At 37.8% G+C, this 19,261-nt stretch overlaps 1 protein-coding gene across 1 annotated transcript in view; it reads right to left on the reverse strand.

Annotated features, from left to right (window-relative positions):
* Positions 1 to 19,261, reverse strand: part of PTPRK (protein tyrosine phosphatase, receptor type K) — a 472,216-nt gene that overhangs the window by 343,199 nt on the left and 109,756 nt on the right. The window contains exon 2 of the mRNA XM_015557792.1: positions 8,143 to 8,265. Coding sequence (XP_015413278.1) covers positions 8,143 to 8,265 — 123 coding nt within the window. The remainder of the gene's footprint in view (positions 1 to 8,142; positions 8,266 to 19,261) is intronic.

Consider the following 19,261-nt stretch of genomic DNA (forward strand, 5'->3'; position numbering starts at 1 on the left):
AGCCAGTGCTGGCGAACCTTTTGAGCTCGGTGTGTCAGCATTTTAAAAAACCCTAACTTAACTCTGGTGCCGTGTCACATATAGAAATTTTTTGATATTTGACACCATAGTAAAACAAAGATTTATATTTTTGATATTTATTTTATATATTTAAATGCCATTTAACAAAGAAAAATCAACGCAAAAAACGAGTTCGCGTGTCACCTCTGACACGCGTGTCATAGGTTCGCCATCCCTGGCCTAGACATTAGGTCCTTAACGAACGACACCTCAGTGGAAAGGTCTGAACCAGACACTTCTAACTATTATGTCTGTAAGGACTAGCCTCAGGGCTACAGGCTTCAGGGCTTGATGTCACTTACACATCACCAACTGTATCAGGACACAGTCAGAGTTCCCAGGGCTGATGACTTCCTAAAACAGACTGCAAACCCCAAATTCCAGAGACCACCAACTAGTTAAGTCTTACTTAATAAATGATGAGGGAAACGTAACTGAAATTCTTTGTTTGGAAGACTACTGGTATTTTTTAATGTTTTATTTTCTGATTGGCGTATGATAAATCTCTTCATCCTTCTTGATCTCTAATCCATACTTGAATAGGAACTTAAATGATAACTGTGTCCTACTGACCCCTGCAAATTTAAGAATATATTTTTTGTTACTTTTCATGGCAAAGCAGTTAACAGGATAACTACTAGAAGAATCTGACTTCTTTATACCAGAATGTGATTTGACAAATCAACCTGTGCAACCAGGAATCGAACGTGCAACCTTTTGTTGTATGAAACAATACTCCAACAACTGAGCCACCTAGCTAGGGCTACACCCCATATTTTTAAATAATGTCTAATTCAAGCACTTGCCTTTCATTGCTTTTTTTGTATATACTTTTCCTGGCAGTCTTCTGTATTTAAAAGATAATAAGCTTTTAAATTACAAGTGTCTAAGAAGAGTTACTTAGCCATCATGAGGCAAGTTTATTTTTGGAGAGGGAAAGTATAAGGTCATAACTGTCCTGTCCCTCACACTCCACACAAAGAAAAGTAATTTTGTTTCTTCTGACTGTGTATTGATTTGAAGGGACATGTTAAAGGTGACTACATAGGCTTTGAAATTAGTCTGCGTGCTTATCCCTAATTCATTTAGCAAGCTAGAAGTTCTCTAGCTCTGACACAAAAAAAAAATTAAATTTAAAAAAATATGTATTTTTTTCTTTGTTTAATAGTAGGCTGTCTTTTCCCCTAAGATTTTTTTTAGGACATATCTACTAAGATACATTATGTACCTGAAATATCAGGAAAACACTCCTGTCTCAGCATGCCATTTCTGCCCATTGTAATTTAGACATTCTTCATGCTGCATTTATGTCCAACAAGGGTAATAGCCCTTACATTAAAGCCCAGCCTTCCTGAAGTGGCTCACCTTTCACTCCCTGACCCCACACCGCCTCCAACTCCCACTGTGTTTAATAAGCAGCTCAAATGTGGTAAACTATCTTCTCTGTGCTGAGGACAAAAGCACCAACAGACGCATGATAACATGGTTTGGAAGAACACATTGAAATAAGCCCATAATTCCAGTCCTAAAATACCCCATTGCAAACAAAGTCTTAAAATTATTTTCAAACCCTAAACTTTAGTCTGAGTCCTTCAGTCCATGAATTTCTCTTCTGCCATGCATGCTTTAATGAGACACCAGATAATATATGTGTTTCTAAAGGTTGGCTTAGACAGACATGCAGCAAGTGTTCATCAAATAACTAAAAACAGCAGACAGGTAAATCAAAGGAAGGACAAGGCATCGCCCCAGGGGGTGAAAATATCCTGGAGGGAGCCCAAGGGGCAGCAGAAATTCCAAGCAACAGCAAGCCTGACAGTCCAATTCATGTGGCACTCAAGAAATAGTCATTTAAAGCTTTCACATTTTGAAAAGAGCGTTTTATATAAAATAGAAAGATCACTGTGAATTAAATGTAATACGTAGCTGACTGCATAGTGACCTTAAATGTCCATCATCAAGTCAAGGACATTTGTCACCTAAACTGTAATTATAAAAGCAAGATGGTTCTGGAGCAAGAATACTTTTGATATTAGACCGATTCACTCTACTCATTTCGAAAATTTCACGAATTTTCTAAGGTATATGATTTTACTGGGAAATTCTCCTTTCCAAAAAAAAAAAAAAGCATTATATTGTTTAAAAGAACAAAATCTGAACGATGCATCATCTCCAGTTTTCAACTGAGATTTTCTGGCTCTGTCACCGTCTTAGATCTAACACCTGTATCCAATACTTCCAGGTTTTCCAACTGCGGTAATGAACCCTTCCCCCTCTCCTGCTTGTCTCCCTTCCCTTCTCCCCATGGCCACCCATCTCTCCTTAGGACAACTGCACAGACTCACACATACACTATCTTTGGCTATTTTAACAGACAGCAGTAACTAGATGACAAAAAGAAAATAAACCAATATTTTGGCCTGATTAGCTCTGTCCTCTAACACAACGGAAGTGGCCATAATATTGCAACTCAATATCTCTTTACCAACACTATATGCACATAGCTTTATTCCCACCCCTCTGCTATGTTTCCCTCTAATAGATTGGTTGTCAAATAATTCTATTAGTCCAAATACATAGGATTGTGGCAATTGTGGCCTTGTAGAAACACGGGCCTTCGTACAGTCTATAATAGAGTGAAAATATTACACAAAGTGATCCACTCATTGTAATGAGTGATTAACGCTCCCAGAGAGATTAACTATAGATAAGAAATAGTAAGTTACCAAAAAAACTCCCTTGAAATTAATCTTCAAAGGTATTAAAATGTGATACACTGCACACATAATATTGTTTACTACATGAAGACTAAGTCTTCTCTCATAAAGTGAAGACACTAGTATTATTATATAGAAAACATAGCTGAAATTCTACCTAAAAAATGTTATCATGTGAATCAAATTGTAAATACCAACATTTTATTTGATTTTCATTACATCACACTATGGGAAGAAAGCCAGGCACAAAAATCATGTGAAATGTGCATGTTCCCCACTGAATACACAAACACATTTAGTCTTTCCAAACAAATATTTGAAGAAGCAAGCCCTATTTTAACAACCCGGCTAATAATTCTGCGATAAAAATTAAAAATAACAAACACAGTTCTAAAAGCAACATATATATATATATCCCTAAGCAACTGGTCGACTGCTTGACTGGTCGCTATAATGCGCACTCAGGGGGCAGACGCCCGCTGGTGGTCAGTGCACTCCCACAGCAGATGTGCTGCTCAGCTGACTGAGGGATGCCCCACACCGGGCTCATGGCTGGAAAGCGTTGCTGGCAGGGTGCGAGCCTCTCCTGCAGCAGGAGCCTCTCACACCTCTGTGGCAGCAGTACTGAGTGGTGGCAGAGGCAGACACCATGGGGCCAGGATGAGTGGCATGGCACCTGGCCCGGGCTCAGGCTCCTCCCCAGCTGCCTGCTGCTTCACGCAGTACTACATCCCTTGGGCATTCCCCTTGATATGGCCAAAACCAGCAGTCCCACATCCCCTGAGGGGTCCTGGATTGCAAGAGGGCGCAGGCCAGGCTGAGGGACCCCACCAGTGCATGAATCTGTGCACCAGGCCTCCAGTTTTTATATAAAAATGCATTTCTTATCAGCATTGTTTATTTCTCATCCGTCTCTCTGTAATATCATTTGCTCTCTACATTTTAGTTTGGGGACTTGACAAGAGGCAGAATTGGGATCCTGTAGGGCCTTAAACTATTGAATGACACCTCACTGTTTTATGTCAGAGGACGAATGATTCCTTACCTCAATCTCCAGATTAATTTCATGGCAGAGGGTTTTTGTATTTTACCATACATATACTGTGTGTGTGCATTTTACAGAAGAAACTCTACATGTTGACTTATATTCGGTGAAATGCAGGGGCATGAAAGCAGGATACAATATAGCCATAACTTTAAATACTGTCAAACAGGTACTCTAGAGACTCTCAACTAAAATTCAATTAGTCATTTTACAGAAACCTGCTAAAAAGAAAAAGCAGTTATAATTACAGTAAACGATAAATGTACTGAGATGTCAATCGTGATCCCTAACGCTCAGATATAAGATAGAACACATAGCAAAATGGTCAAATGAATTCGCTTCATAAGGTCATAATAAAAGAATGTCTAACAAACAAAGTCATGGACACAGATGTATTCGAGATGAAAAGCAATTTCTAGTTACATATATCTCATTCCTTGTGGCTTTGCTTTTTCATATGCCAGACTTTCAAGGAGTAGTAAACAGAAATTAATTTGACAAAAGGCAAAGAGATCATACAGGGAACTACTTCTTGGTAGTATTAACAACATTTAAAATTATATTCAAAATAAATAGGTGAAACAATTTTATGGCAAAAGCCAAATATTAATAGTTATGTGAAGGTCTTCTAATTATATTAAAACTTATATTGAACTGAACATAATACTTGGGAAATGGGGAAATTTTTTCTTAATTTTCTAACAAGAGAAACACCTTTTTGGTTTACACCTGTCCAAATTATTTTAAACCACATTATATAAGTTGACATTTTTGCCTGAGCAAAATGAAATAGTATCTTGGGAAATCAAAGATGAAAAGTATAGTTTATGTTCATGAGGACACTGCAGCTTAGTGGAGAGAAGGATGTAAATAACAATACTATAATAGTTGCAACTGAAATAACTACAAAGAACACTTGGAGCGTATTTGAATATGAAGACAGAAGAAATATGAATTCGAAGCCAGTCAGGAAAATGTTCCCAAAACAGATGAAACCTGACTAGACACAGTAAAAATGAGTAAGAGTTTGACGGGTGGATAAGTGCAAAGATAACTAAACATTCAAAACCTCTGAGATTTTTCCCTGCTGGTGTGGCTCAGTGGTTGAGCGTTGACCTATGAGCCAGGAGGTCATGGTTCGATTCCCAGTCAGGGCACATGCTTGGGTTGCAGGCTCAATCCCGAGCATGCAGGAGGCAGCCAATCAATGATTCTCTCTCATCATTGATGTTTCCATCTCTCACTCCCTCTCTCCCTTCCTCTCTGAAATAAATAAACTTTAATATATTTTCTTATTTATTTCAGAGATGGAGAGAAAGAGATAGAAACATCAATGATGAGAGAAAATTATTGATTGGCTGTCTCCTGCAAGCCCCACACTGGGGATCAAGTCAGCAACCTGGGCATGCCCTGACGGAGAATGGAACCATGACCTCCTAGTTCATTGGTCAATGCTCATGCTGGGCAGGCTAAAAGAACATTTTTAGAAATGTTTATAGCAGGCCTTTCAGCTACCCTCTCAGTCACCTGACAAAGGTAGTGTGGGGGTAGGAACTGCTGCAAAAGCATTGTAAGCAAATATCGATGGCATTCTGCCTTCAAGGCAGAACAAAATTCTCTTCTTTGCTGACTCTTCTACCCATCTTCAATCTTCTTTTTTTCTAATCTATCTATTGACCCTGCCTTTCTTCCCTTCTATTTTTTCCAGTCCAAAAAGGTCAATAAAATGAAGCTAATTAAAAATGCCCTTGTATTTTATGGAGAATTCAATAGTTCAATACCAGTTTGTATCATAATCCAGACTTCTTTACTTTAGAATTGCCAAATATTTGAGGGCTTTTTTTTTTTTTTAAGTAAATGTAAAAAGGAAACATGACTGACAATTTATTTGAAAATAAATGGGTTGCTCATTAAATTTTAATGATAAATCCAAATGTATCCTTTTTTCCATCTTATGAACAGATAATGTTCAGTGAGCATTTTAAAGGAAAATAGGGCAAAAACAGTATACATTGTAAAAAGAGACTAGTAAATGAAGAATATAAGAATGGATGCTCTCTTTCACCTTCTCTGAAGACGAAACACGAGTTACATTTAGCAAAAAATAACGTGGCCATGACCTTTCTTCCTCCTCTGCATGATTAATGACTTAATGTCCTACTAATTGGGAGATGTGGCTGAATTTCAAACACTTTCATTTTCTGTGCATATCATTCTGTACTGTAACCACCTATTAAGCTGTTCATCAGAGGTGAGCCAACAAGGTCATCTGAGCCGCATCTCTTCACCTATTCATTACCCACCTTCAGTGGTAATTAACAATGGTCACATTTCCATAAATCAACATATTTCTGATTGTTCTCTGATGATAAACAGTGAGAATGTGTGCACTACAGCCCACCCCTTTTTAATTTCAGATTTTAAAAAATTGGTCTAAATATACCACAGAGAAAACCCAGGTGAAATATAAGGAGTTTCTTTAATTAACATGTACCAGGAAAATAAGGTTATGTACCTTGGAAGGAAAAATACAAACCTATGCACAAAAATAAATGAGTCTGCTGACACATAAGGGTCAAACTAAGGAGCCAAGGGTGTCAGCCACCTAGTATCAATTTATTCCTCTCGCAAGAAACTTATGGCTCAGTTCAGCTTCACAAGTAACCATTTGCCTACTCAGCCAAGGAAAGTGACAATTTGGAACAGAAAGCAGATTTACTTCACCCTACTCTCAAAGAAACATCATACTCTTAAGAGGTGAACCAATTAAAAACGTTCCAAAGGATATGTTTTACTATATTCATTTAAAACCATACTTCGGAAATGTACGTAACATTCGGTTTTGTTTTCTTTGTGTACTTGTGGTGTGTTACTGTTTATTGTTGATGCTTCCAATTTTTGTTTTTTTCATATCATATTATTTAGCAAGTTCAATCACCAGAAATGACAGGGGCATCAGCTACGTCTAAAAATGTCATGTGAAATTCACACTCAGTTTAGAAAGGCTTTTCTGAATTTAGAAAATTCATAAAGATTAAAGTATTTTAAAGGACTCACAGTAAAAATACTGAAAATGTATTTTAAAACTGAAATTATTAGTAATAGCTCATCAATTAAGTATGATTATATATTACCGTTGATGATTATGTGTTATATAGTATACTATTATATTACATTGTTAAATATTATTATATTTAGTTGTGGGAGTCCAGGACAAGTCACCCCAAGAGGTGTCAGCCATGAGCCCGGCTTTGGGCTGAGTGGTCCTCCACAGAGAGAGTGCACTGACCACCAGGGGGCAGCTCCTGCATTGAGCGTCTGCCCCCTGGTGCTCAGTGTGCATCATAGGGACTGGTCAACCGGTCATTCTGGTCTTCCCCCATTTAGTCGCTGGGCTTTTATTATATAGGATGACTGTACATAGTGTATCATTATACCACATTTGTTTCTTTCTAAATAAGGAAACAGTTTATTCTCTTTAGTACAGTATTTTAAAATTCCCATTTGCATTTTCAATTTTTACAATAAATGTTGTTAGACATATATACACAGGGTTTGGGATGAGTTCCAAATTAACATATAGAATCAGAGTCACAAATATTAGTCTGACCGTGTATAAGTGATATGTATATATTCATGTCCTAAGTTAGTTAAGAGAAAACACAACTCAAACTGGTTTAAGCAATAAGGAAATATATAATTTCACAAAACCAATAGCGTAAGGATTTAACAAGGTCAGGGTAAAGAATGAACAAGGCTCAGCTCTCTTTTCTACATTTCACTCAGAAAAGACCTTCTCTATTTGACAATTTGGTCTCCAGGCTGCGTTTCCTCAGAGCCTCTGGCATGCGCATGACCAGGGACAACAAGAAAAGCAATCTCCCTACCAGGAAGTAAAAATCCTTCCTTCCTCCAGTCTAATTGGATCAGACCTGTACAGGTACCAAGTGAGCTGAACTCACATTTTAGATTATTTTGAATGAACTTTGTTTTTTCTTCATTTTACTTTTTTTATTTTTCATTTCTTGGTTTCATTTCCATCTGACTTTTTATTATATCGGACTAAGAAGAAAACAATATTTTTTCCAAAGTCAGAGATAAAAAAGACATAGTGAGCTCATGAAGAGCAATAGGATTGAAGAAAGTTACTGAGGGAAAAACAAAGAATATATTAAAGTTCCTAGATGTGGTCAAGTAGCTTGACCATAGCAGTGTATTGTAACAATTAAACTATTGTGTTATACCTATAATATTAGTAAGAAGATGCTACATATTCCCAAGCCATTCCCCCAAAACTGGGTAAAACAAAATGATTCTCACCTTGAGGCATGTCAGGTGGCAGATAATGAGGTTCTTGAGCACTAACATGTACCCATTCAAAGTCATCATATAGATCCTGGTGGTAATCACAGGCCCCCGGACCATCATCAAAAGTACAGCCACCTAAACCGGGAGAAGAAGAACATTTACATTGCTACATTCCAAACAGGCATGCTAAAAATGAAGAACATGCTGGAGAAGGAAACATACTGAATATGTGATGTAGTACTATAATTTTAATAATAAATGAAACTATCCTGTTAAATTTTCACATGAAAGGACAGAACAGGACTGATAGCTGTGTCCTTAACCCCTTCCAAGAAAAAGCTGCAGAATATATCAGTTACTCAGCCTGCCCTTATCTCGGCCAATGGGAAAGCGGGGGAAACTAGCCCAAGGCCGAAAGTATGCTAGCCACCCCCTGTGTCTTTGTGTAACCAGACCCTAGCTGCACCCTGCCCTTGCATCACTAGCCCCCGGCCCTCACTCAACCAACGGGAATCGGCCAAATCAGTAGTCAGAGTGTGCCCCGAACCCCCCAACCCCAAGCCCTATGAATTCTTTGTTCTCTTGGGACTCGGGGCTCTCTCTTGCATCCATTAATGGAGGCAGGGCGGGGGGAGATGGGATGGGGACCAAGCGAGCTTGAATAAAAGACTCTCTGTGGTGGGGGAGAGATGGGACGGGGACCAAGCGAGCTTGAATAAAAGACTCTCTGCTTTTGCATCGGATTTGGTGCTCCCTGGTGGATCTTTGGGGGGTCTTGAAATCTGGGCATAACACACATAAATTAAAATTTCTATCAGTAGCTCCAGTTGGAACCTCAACAGGAAGGCTGAGGCACAGGTTTTAAAATACCAAAAATAATATGAGATACATGTACAGTGTTAGATACACATATAGGGAGTCTTACCTGAAATGTATAGACCACACAGAATCTAAATAGTTTTTAACAACTTTAGTGGATATAACAGGAAACAGAAGAAGAATAAAAACAGTCTTTCTCCATAATGCAAGTTCAAAAAGGTGAAGATAGTACTTAAGTCTTATCAAGTTCCTCGCTTTGAAAGAACACATTGAAATCTACTTATGAGACAGAAGGAAGCTAGGTAGATAGAGGTGGGACCATGGGAAAGGAGGTACAACTGGCAACCCAACTAGACTGAGTTACTGAGGCACCCCACGGAGCAGGAAACGAAGGGGACACATGCCAGAGGCATGAACTTTAAACTGTGGGTATTGCTAAGACAGGCAGCCTGCAGATAACCAATCACAAGGCAGTAATGTGTATAAACCAATCAAAAGGATATTGCTAAGGCAACATTCTTTGAAAAGACCAATGAGGAGCTAGCAAGACTACCCACCCTCTAAATTAAAAGACACATACTTCCTCTTGCTCTCTTTCTCTCTTCTCCCCTGCACACAATGGGTTCCTGGCTAACCTTGGTTTCAGAGTGGGGGGGAGGGGGAGCACATCCCTGTGCCCATGTGGCTTATGGCCATGTGAGCCTCCACACATGGACTATTAGACTCCTATTAGCTTGGACACTAAACTACTCCCGACTGTAATATGGAAAGGGAGCTCTGGACACTGGCCTTATAGGCACATACAACTCAACATATTTTGTTTATTCAAATCTTATGAAAATAAGAACTGGCCTACATGTCTAATCATATAAGAAAATGGATTAGTACTAATGAAAATCCAGCAGCGGGTTTAATGAGGGAATCCAATAACCTGTCTCCTTTCAAGTAGCTTATCTGTTTAGTTTCCACGGGGAATCTTTATGAAGAAACTCAGTGAATTCTGTGACCGAACAGGAGGCAAAGGGGTGGTAAGCTGCCGTCCTATAAATTCTCAGTAAACAAGGAATTCATTTTCCTCATCAAAAGTTTATCAATTTGAATATGAAAAAAAGTTAAGGTCCCTTACTAATGAGAGAAAGGAGCCAGCATCCCAAGCAATGAAGGCAAGATGGGAGATGTCCAGAGGACATTTAGCCCCAAGGACCTTTTTCAAAGCAGAATATGGATGTGGGTATCCTTGACTCACTCTTATAAACTACATCAACTCTTACAGGGGTCCTCAAACTTTTTAAACAGGGGCCAGTTCACTGTACCTCAAACCGTTGGAGGGCCGGACTATAGTTTTTAAAAAAAACTATGAACAAATTCCTATGCACACTGCACATATCTTATTTTGAAGTAAAAAAACAAAACGGGAACAAATACAATATTTGTCTTTGCATGTGGCCCACGGGCCGTAGTTTGAGGACCCCTGCTTTAAAACAACTAAACTTCAGCAGCTTGGTAAGTGTAATACTCTCCTTTAAATATGCTTAAAATAGCCTTCTTATAAAATGCTCTCATAAAAAAATAATGCATTTTTAATTTAAAATCAATCAATGAAAAGAAGTTGCTAGAAAATGCATCTTTACATAGCAAGGAAAAGTTATTTTCAAAACATAATTTGCTATCAACCCCAAAATGACTTATATCTTTGCCACACATGCCTTGGGGGCCCCCACTGCCCTTTATAATGGTGAGTGCCCTCTGTATGTAAATTTAAACTACCAGTGGAACCTACATTGGCTCATTTGAAAGACAAATGGCCTTAATTGCTGTCCTTCATAGCCATTGTTAATTTTAGACTCCAGGTTCTGAAAAGCAATACCTAGGAGTAGCTGTGCAAAAAAAGTGGGTCAACCCCAACAGTTTGTTGAGCATCACTGCCTAATCAGTCAAGAGTCTTGGAAATAGCTCCTGGTCCATTTGACTTCAGTGTTAAGAACACTTTTAATTTAAAATAAATTATAATCTAAGAGGTACCATATATCCGTATACCACATATAGAGCATCTCAATAAATCTTTAGTAAAAGGTTTTCTTTTTTGTAAAGTATTTTATACTATTTTGTACATTGTATTAATGCAATGTACTAGATAACATAATCCAAGCCATATTTTTAAAAATAATTATAATAAAAGTAATAATGATAATAACAATTCCAGCAGTCATATACAGTTTAAAGAGGAAGGGGGGGGTGGATATGGAGGTAGAGAATTTTATTCAACTTTACAATAGATATGACATACTATATCTTGAGCTGATTTAATTATACATAATCCCTGTTCACCATTTAAGGCCCACTAGAAAGCCTAGATATAAAGTCTTTTATAATAAATACATAATATTCTATATACATGTTACTGAGTTCAAGACAACTCTATGTGTAGTATTATAATCTATTTAAGAGAAATACCTTAGCAGGGTTCTATTCATGAATAGAAATATAACTCGTGAATTTTAGTTTCACCGAGCTAAATGGAAGAAGAAGAACAGAAGACAATACTGAAATGATGTTCAAGAAATTTAGTTAGGAAGAGGGGATGAAAATTGAGCAAGGAAACATCTTACATTCTCAGTTGTTGTATTTGCTAATGGTGATAAGACCATAGCAAGTACCTGCAAATCATGTCAGGGAATGGTGACAAGTTCCTGGACTCTTAGAGGATAATTACTGCTGAAGAGCCATTTCACAGCTTGCTAATCCCTCTGTTGGCTTCCACCAGAGCAAGCATTTACAAGGCTTTGCAAGCTACTTACCTAAAAACAAAAACCAATCCAATGTGGACTTGCCAGAATTTCTGTCCATTCCTAAACCCTCACTGAAATACTAGGTACCCCCCCCCAAAAAAAAAAAACACAACTATCCCTAACCCAAACATTATATGACCTAAACATCTAGCATTTCCAGAGACTCTTGACTGCTTATTTAAACAGCTGGTGGTGGCTCTGTGAGAGAGTGTGAAAATAGAGACCCTTTCTGCAGAATCACAGCAGAATGGATGCGAAACTCAAATCCTTTCTGAAGCCAAGCTTCTCAATAAAATGCAGGGTCGGGCTGATTGAGAACAGAGTTGAACTGGAAAAAAAATAAAAAGTCAACAGGGTCCTGGACAGCTCTGAACATTTTATGAAGGAGAATTTGTTTTAATCCATTGGACTAGGATCTTCCACATTCTCATCTGACCAGTCTTAACTTTCTGACTGAGTATAACAGCAAGAACTAGACAGAATTGCCTTTCCCAGTTCTATACGATCTGTAAAGAACGCACTTTGTTCAACTAAAGATACACACAGTATTTCTTTTTATTTTTTTAATTATGTGGAATATAGCTATAAAAAGTAAGAAGAAAGTCTTGGACAAAATGGGTTGGCAAAACTAACAGCACAGCTGTTTTATGACCCTCAGAAATGGTCAAATTAAATTTGCAATTGTGAATTAAGATGGGATACACAAATTTGCTCACTTAAGTGATCATCAACTTTGGAAAAAAATCTTTTCTCTATTAAGGATGCAAAGAAAGATTAATCATGTCACATCAGGACACATGCATACTGAATTAAACTAACTTTGAAAAGGTCAGCTTTATCTATGCTAATCCAAAATCATAATATAAGTTTACTGGTATAATCCCCAAAACTCATTACAAAGAAGCCAACACATTTGACAAAAATAAATCAAAAAAAAATCAAAAGAACAACAAAAAACTTATTACAGTTTAAAAGAACAAAAAGAATTTATTACTGAATATCTTAAATGTAATTCCATTTATAATCTGAGTTCATATAGTCTATGCCCAGAAAAATAGACTACTGAAAAAAGTGTAAAAATTGATGCTTTTAAATAAAGTTCATATTTCATCTGAAATCTTCTGGGATATCTTAGTGTGTATGTATATATAATTTTTGTTTCCTTTCAACTCTAAACTTCTGAGAACACTGTAAGTACAAAATAAAAACTGTCATACTGTGATCAATGGTTGTGTAGTTTATATCTGCTCTAAGGATGGGTAATACTTTTTCTCAATTTAAGTATTAAAATTCAAAAAGAAGAAATATCCCACGTAGATGCAAAGGACTAATGCCTTTGAGGGCATGGTATGAGTGAGTCAATGGTCATAATACATTGCTCTGGTTCAATACCAAAGTGGAACAACTAAAGAAAAATAACAAAATTTATGAATCAGAATTCCTTAAAAGATAATCATGTCAAATCCAGAAAAAGTCCCTTTGCCCTGCTTGTAGTTAATTAGTATGTGAAAATATTATGTGAGCTAGTTCCTTCATAAAGGAAAGGAATTGAAATACATTTGTAGAAATCTAAACCTATCATTTAATGATGCAAAGGATTCTTAATGATGAGAGAAGAACTCATTTCAAACACACCCACAAATTATCTAACTGTTCATCCGAAGAATTCCATTTCCAGCCAAGAATATATATTTAATATATATAATCCAAGATTATTTAGCTTGTAAGACTTCTATTGAAATTATCTGCCAAAACCGGTTTGGCTCAGTGGATAGAGCATCGGCCTGCGGACTGTAGGGTCCCGGGTTCAATTCCGGTCAAGGGCATGTACCTGGGTTGAGGGCACATTCCCAGTAGGAGATGTGCAGGAGGCAGCTAATCGATGTTTCTCTCCCATCGATATTTCTAACTCTCTATATCTCTCCCTTCCTCTCTGTAAAAACTCAATAAAATATATTTTTAAAAAAAGAAGAAATTATCTATGAATCAAAGCAAATGCTATACTCCAACTGACCAAACAGTCTTCCTTTCATAGGACTGAATTAACCAGAATGGAATAAGTCCAATTTCACTCCCCTCTATCTTTGCTGAGAAATGAGATTAAAATCTCCTATATTTCAATTAATAAGACCTAAGGAATTTTCAGGAACTGGCACACACCACTACTTAGATCAGCAGTTCTCAACCTGTGGGTCGCGACCCCTTTGGGGGTCGAATGACCCTTTCACAGGGGTCACCTAAGACCACCGGAAAACACATATATAATTACATATTGTTTTTTGTGATTAATCACTATGCTTTAATTATGTTCAGTTTGTAACAATGAAAATACATCCTGCATATCAGATATTTACATTATGATTCATAACAGTAGCAAAATTACAGTTATGAAGTAGCAACGAAAATAATTTTATGGTTGGGGGTCACCACAACATGAGGCACTGTATTAAAGGATCGTGGCATTAAGGAGATTGAGAATCACTGACTTAGATGGTAGAAGAAAGACAGTGTTTGTAGACGCAGCCTGGGGTGATGACTAAGTACATACATAGCTTTGCTATTTTGCTGCTTGGAGCTTCTATTTCCTCCCCAGGAAAATCAAGATAATAATAGACACAGTACAGTGGTATGAGGATTAGTGATAATACTTGCAAAGACCCTAACACTCAACAAGTTTGATTTGAAAGCACCCTCTTTGTCATGCTCCATTCTTTACAGTTGATTCTGTATATATGCTAAACAAGTGAAACCCTATACACATATTAAACCACTAAAGCCTAAATGAGAAAGAAACTTATGGCTTCCATTTAACTTACCCAGAAAAACTAAATAGAATTTCCATAAAGGCAATATTACGATATTACCATTATCAGGATTCCCTGAACACTCACATCAGATATGCTTTCAGCTAGAAAAACACCTTCATTTAGATCAGAGGTCAGCAAACTTTATCGGCAGAAAGCCAGTTAATAATATTTTAGGTTTTGTAGGCAATACCATTTCTGTTGCAACTACCTAACAGTCACTGTGGCAAGAAAAGAGCCACAGACAATACCTAACAAAGGGGTATGGTTATATTCAAATAAAACTTTTATTTACCAAAACAGGTGGCAGGCGGGCTTTGGCCTGTGGGCCACAGCTCACCAACCCTTGACTTAGATCACTGGGATACTAAGTATTCTGAAAATTATGGGTTGTGCACAGTCTGGTTAAAAGCTTACAGCCAAGGATCTTTGATTTCTGCCGCACCTCTATACTACTCAATTTTCTTTCCTATATATCAACATGAGAAGCAATAGCCACAGCCAGGGAGCTGAAATAGCCTCTGACTTACAATAATATGCCTGAAACTAAATCAGATTGCCTGGCTGGAGAGAGGGATCAGTAAAAAGGGAGAATATGAGGGAGCTAAAGATACTTTTAAGGTCCGCTCATGTAGGCTTCAAACTTTTAAGGGTAATATATTTAACATTGTGTCCCAGCATATACATGGCATCCGTGCACGCAAATATTTACATACATAGTGTGTAGGAACGCAGGAATACATTATTCACTCAGTCGGAGGAGGTCAATGAGAGGACATGACCACTGGCTGACACAAGACCTGGACCGAGGCAATTGGATCCTCTCCCATGTCCTAGGAATAGATGTTCCACCCACTGAAGCAGCCTTCAGAGAGAACTGTGTTGTTGAGACCATCTGAATGGTATTCAGGACTGAACCCTGTTAAGGACTCTATATAAATCTTTAGGATGCTGGCTGGCAGGCAGGTGTGAGGATCTACCCATCTTGTGACCACCCATGGCAGGCATCATAAGGAAGTTCTCTTGCTTGTTAAAACTGCCACCTACCAACCAGAGAGATCTGCCTTTCTTAGGTGTCTCCTCACCCTCCATGTACAGAGGCCAGTTTCCAATTTTACCTAGGGCATTCCCAAGGTTACAAACCAACAACTCCATCATTTATTTTCTTCTTCCATAGGTCACAAGTCCAGAGTTCTTTCTATAACTAAAATAAAATGAAGAGTAGTTGTGTGAATCAGGAAAGTAAATATTTAAAAAAAGAAATAGAAAAAGCTAGCAATTCCCTGTCTGAAACACATGTAAGCATATGTCCATCATGGGAGGGGACCCAGAAGACAGGTGTGAGCAATCCAAGTCTCCGTACCTACCTTTCAGGCCTCTGGCACAAGCTGAAGTCCCAAAATAAGCCTGTGAGACCTGGTAAACCCTGATACTGTGTATGTGACTTCATCTAACCTCATTATGGAGTTAATGACTGATTACATGCCAAACAGCCATAGAAATGATTTCACAGATGAAAAGTGGTATATTAAAATAGAAAAGGAACTACTCATGAAAAGTATCTCACCAGGTTCACAGAACAAGAAAATATCAGAGCCAGGACCTGAATCCAGGCACAGTGCGTTCTTTACTCTTAACCATCACCCAGGTAACGAAATGGTAGTGCCTCATCCTCTGAGGATAAACTGTAGTAAACTTTGAACCACATCACATGGCAACCTCTCAGGCCTGATGCCACAGACAGCAGTGGGTCTTTAACAGAGAGAGCAAAAAAAGCCTCACTGATTAACTAGCAATGTCAGCAAATAACTTTATTTAAATAGGTAGACAAGGCTGAGAATTTGTATGATCATAACACTGTCCTGTCACTCTTGCTTGACAACCTTTAAAATTCACCTATTCTCCCCCGAAACAAGTATGAACAAGTGCCTTTTCTAGCTTTCAAACATCACAATAAATTAAAAGCAATTTTGTTCGGGCAATTTTTGCAGTAGCCCTCACATTAATCCTAGGATAAGAAACTAAGTGCTTCTCCAGAGATCATTAGTGTATTTACCCAAGTGTCTTTTCCTATTTTTTATCCTTTTATCTAGTCCAGAAAAATCTCATCTTGTTTTTGCTTAGTGTTAGATACACAATCTAGAGAAAGCCATTGGACAAAGTAATTGAAAGTAAATGTACTGAAAAATAAAATTCCCAACTAAAACCATATTTACATTTTGGTAAAATTGGAAACCACCCAGGCTCACATTTAAACATTTCTTTGTTTTGTTTTGTTTCTTGTGGAGGGATTCCTGATGGGCTCTACTTCACCCATATCAGACACATTCTGGCTAATTTCAACTCAAGCATGATGGGTAAGGGATCATGTTTCGTTTATGAAGAGAGTTCTGTTAAATGCTGAAGCCATGTAAAAGGGAATTCCAGAACCCAACCTCCTAGACCTAGAGGAAGGGCAAAGAACTGCTCTGAGGCTTTGAATTTAAAGTTTTATATCAGATTGGCAAAGGAAACTTAAATGTACTTGGCTACATTTTAAGAAGGTCAACAAGTCAAACATTTTTGTAAGACTTTGAAATACACTTCAAGGAAATGATAATTAACTAAATTATATTCTTAAAAGTAAAGAATTACGGTTCTTTCTGCCATTTTCTTTATAAAACAAACTAGATATCATTATTTCCATCAATAGATAACTACAGCTATGAACACATTAATTAGTTCTCACTCCGCGCACCATTGAAACAAACAGTTTGGCCAGGTCCACAGCTAACAAGCCACTCACACAAACACAAGAAAATCGTTTCCGCTGACACTGAGTGATGTCAGAAACCTTGTTGTCAGGGACCTTTGCCCTTTTTCTCATAAAGGAAGCATTCTAGGCTTTCACCACAGGTTTAGTGAGGCTTACTATATAGCCTTTGAAAGTGTCAACTTCTTAGTCAGAGCTGGATCCTGACTCACAATAACTTTCTCTTCTCAAAGTTCCTTGCTCTAGAGAGTACATATATGTTTACCATTTAGTGGAACTGCCACATAAAATAAAGATTTCTCAAGCAACGAAAATCACTGCTATACAATGACATTTAAATGACATGTAAGTCAATGGCCATTCTGAACTAATGGAGAGTCCTAATTGAGAGAACTGGTGAATAAGGTTTTACATGGGGCCTCACCAAGATTCAGGTCTGACTGTATGTTTATTTTCTCATCTCTAACCCAACAGAAAAACACACACACACACACACACCAATTTGGCTTCATTTCCATCTCTACTTCTACCTACTACCACAATATCCAATGATATTAAATTTAAGTGCTCTGTATTTAAGTCATCATTAAGTTAGGATTTTAGTTAAGAAAACATTTAGGTGAGTCTTATTATTGTTTTATATTTACATGGGATTTTTAAAGAAATATAACCAGTAATTTGAAGAATTAGAAAAGGGAAAATAAGCTTACAACAATACCCCAACATACCTAGGCCTTTGTAAAAAGATAAAGCTATATGATTACAAATTCAGTTATATGCTAGAAATTCATGCTACCACAGACCCTCCCTCACCCCCTCGTAGGAGTCCTAAAATGAAAACCACTATAAATCAACTATTTCTACATGATAAAAATATTTTAAAGATGGTGACTCTGGCCGAAACTGGTTTGGCTCAGTGGATAGAATGTTGGCCTGCGGACTGAAAGGTCCCAGGTTCGATTCCGGTCAAGGGCATGTACCTTGGTTGCGGGCACATTCCCAGTGGGAGATGTGCAGGAGGCAGCTGATCGATGTTTCTAACTCTCTATCTCTCTCCCTTCCTCTCTGTAAAAAATCAATAATATATATATATATATAAAGATGGTGACTCTGCCTACATGAGAATTTCATACAAAATTCAAAAATATGAAATATGTTTTAGTGCAGAAAATGGCCCTGGGCTTGGAAAAATAACTTAATTGAGGCAGAAGTTATTGTTTCTTTGCTGCAAACTCCACACAGATCAGGGGATCATGGTTCCCAAGAATAGTAGACATAAAACTATATAAAGACTTGAAATATCTTTGTCTCATCAAATATCAATGATTGAGCTGAAGCATTATAAGCCATGTATTTAACAGTCTTATTTTAATATGCTCTCCAGTTCTTGCTCTAAAGCAGCGCTTCTCAACCTGTGGGTCGTGACCCTTTGGGGGTCGAATGACCCTTTCACAGGGGTCACCTAAATACATCCTGCATATCCGATATTTACACTACGATTCATAACAGTAGCAAAATTACAGTTATGAAGTAGCAACGAACATAATTTTATGTTTGGGGGTCACCACAACATGAGGAACTGTATTAAAGGGTCGCGACATTAGGAAGGTTGAGAACCACTGCAAAGCATAATGACCAACTTTATATCTATCAAGCTGTACAGTTTACTGATAAAAACAAACAAATTTCTTCAGAATGAAATATAAAAACCTGGATTTTTTTTTATCCACTCCCAAATATATCTTTTAATTGATTTTTTTAGAGAGCGGAAGAGAAGGGGAGAGAGAAACATGGATATGAGAGAGACACATCACTTGGTTGCCTCCAGCACATGCCCTGGCCTGGGGCCTGGGATTGAGCCTGCAGCCGAGGTAGTTCCCTTGATCAGAATCAAACCCAGAATACTTCAGTCCTCAGGTTGACACTCTATCCATTGAGCCAAACTGGCTAGGGAAAACCTGGAAATT

The sequence above is a fragment of the Myotis davidii genome, unplaced genomic scaffold (genome assembly GCF_000327345.1).
Source record: "Myotis davidii unplaced genomic scaffold, ASM32734v1 scaffold147, whole genome shotgun sequence".
NCBI lineage: Eukaryota > Metazoa > Chordata > Mammalia > Chiroptera > Vespertilionidae > Myotis > Myotis davidii.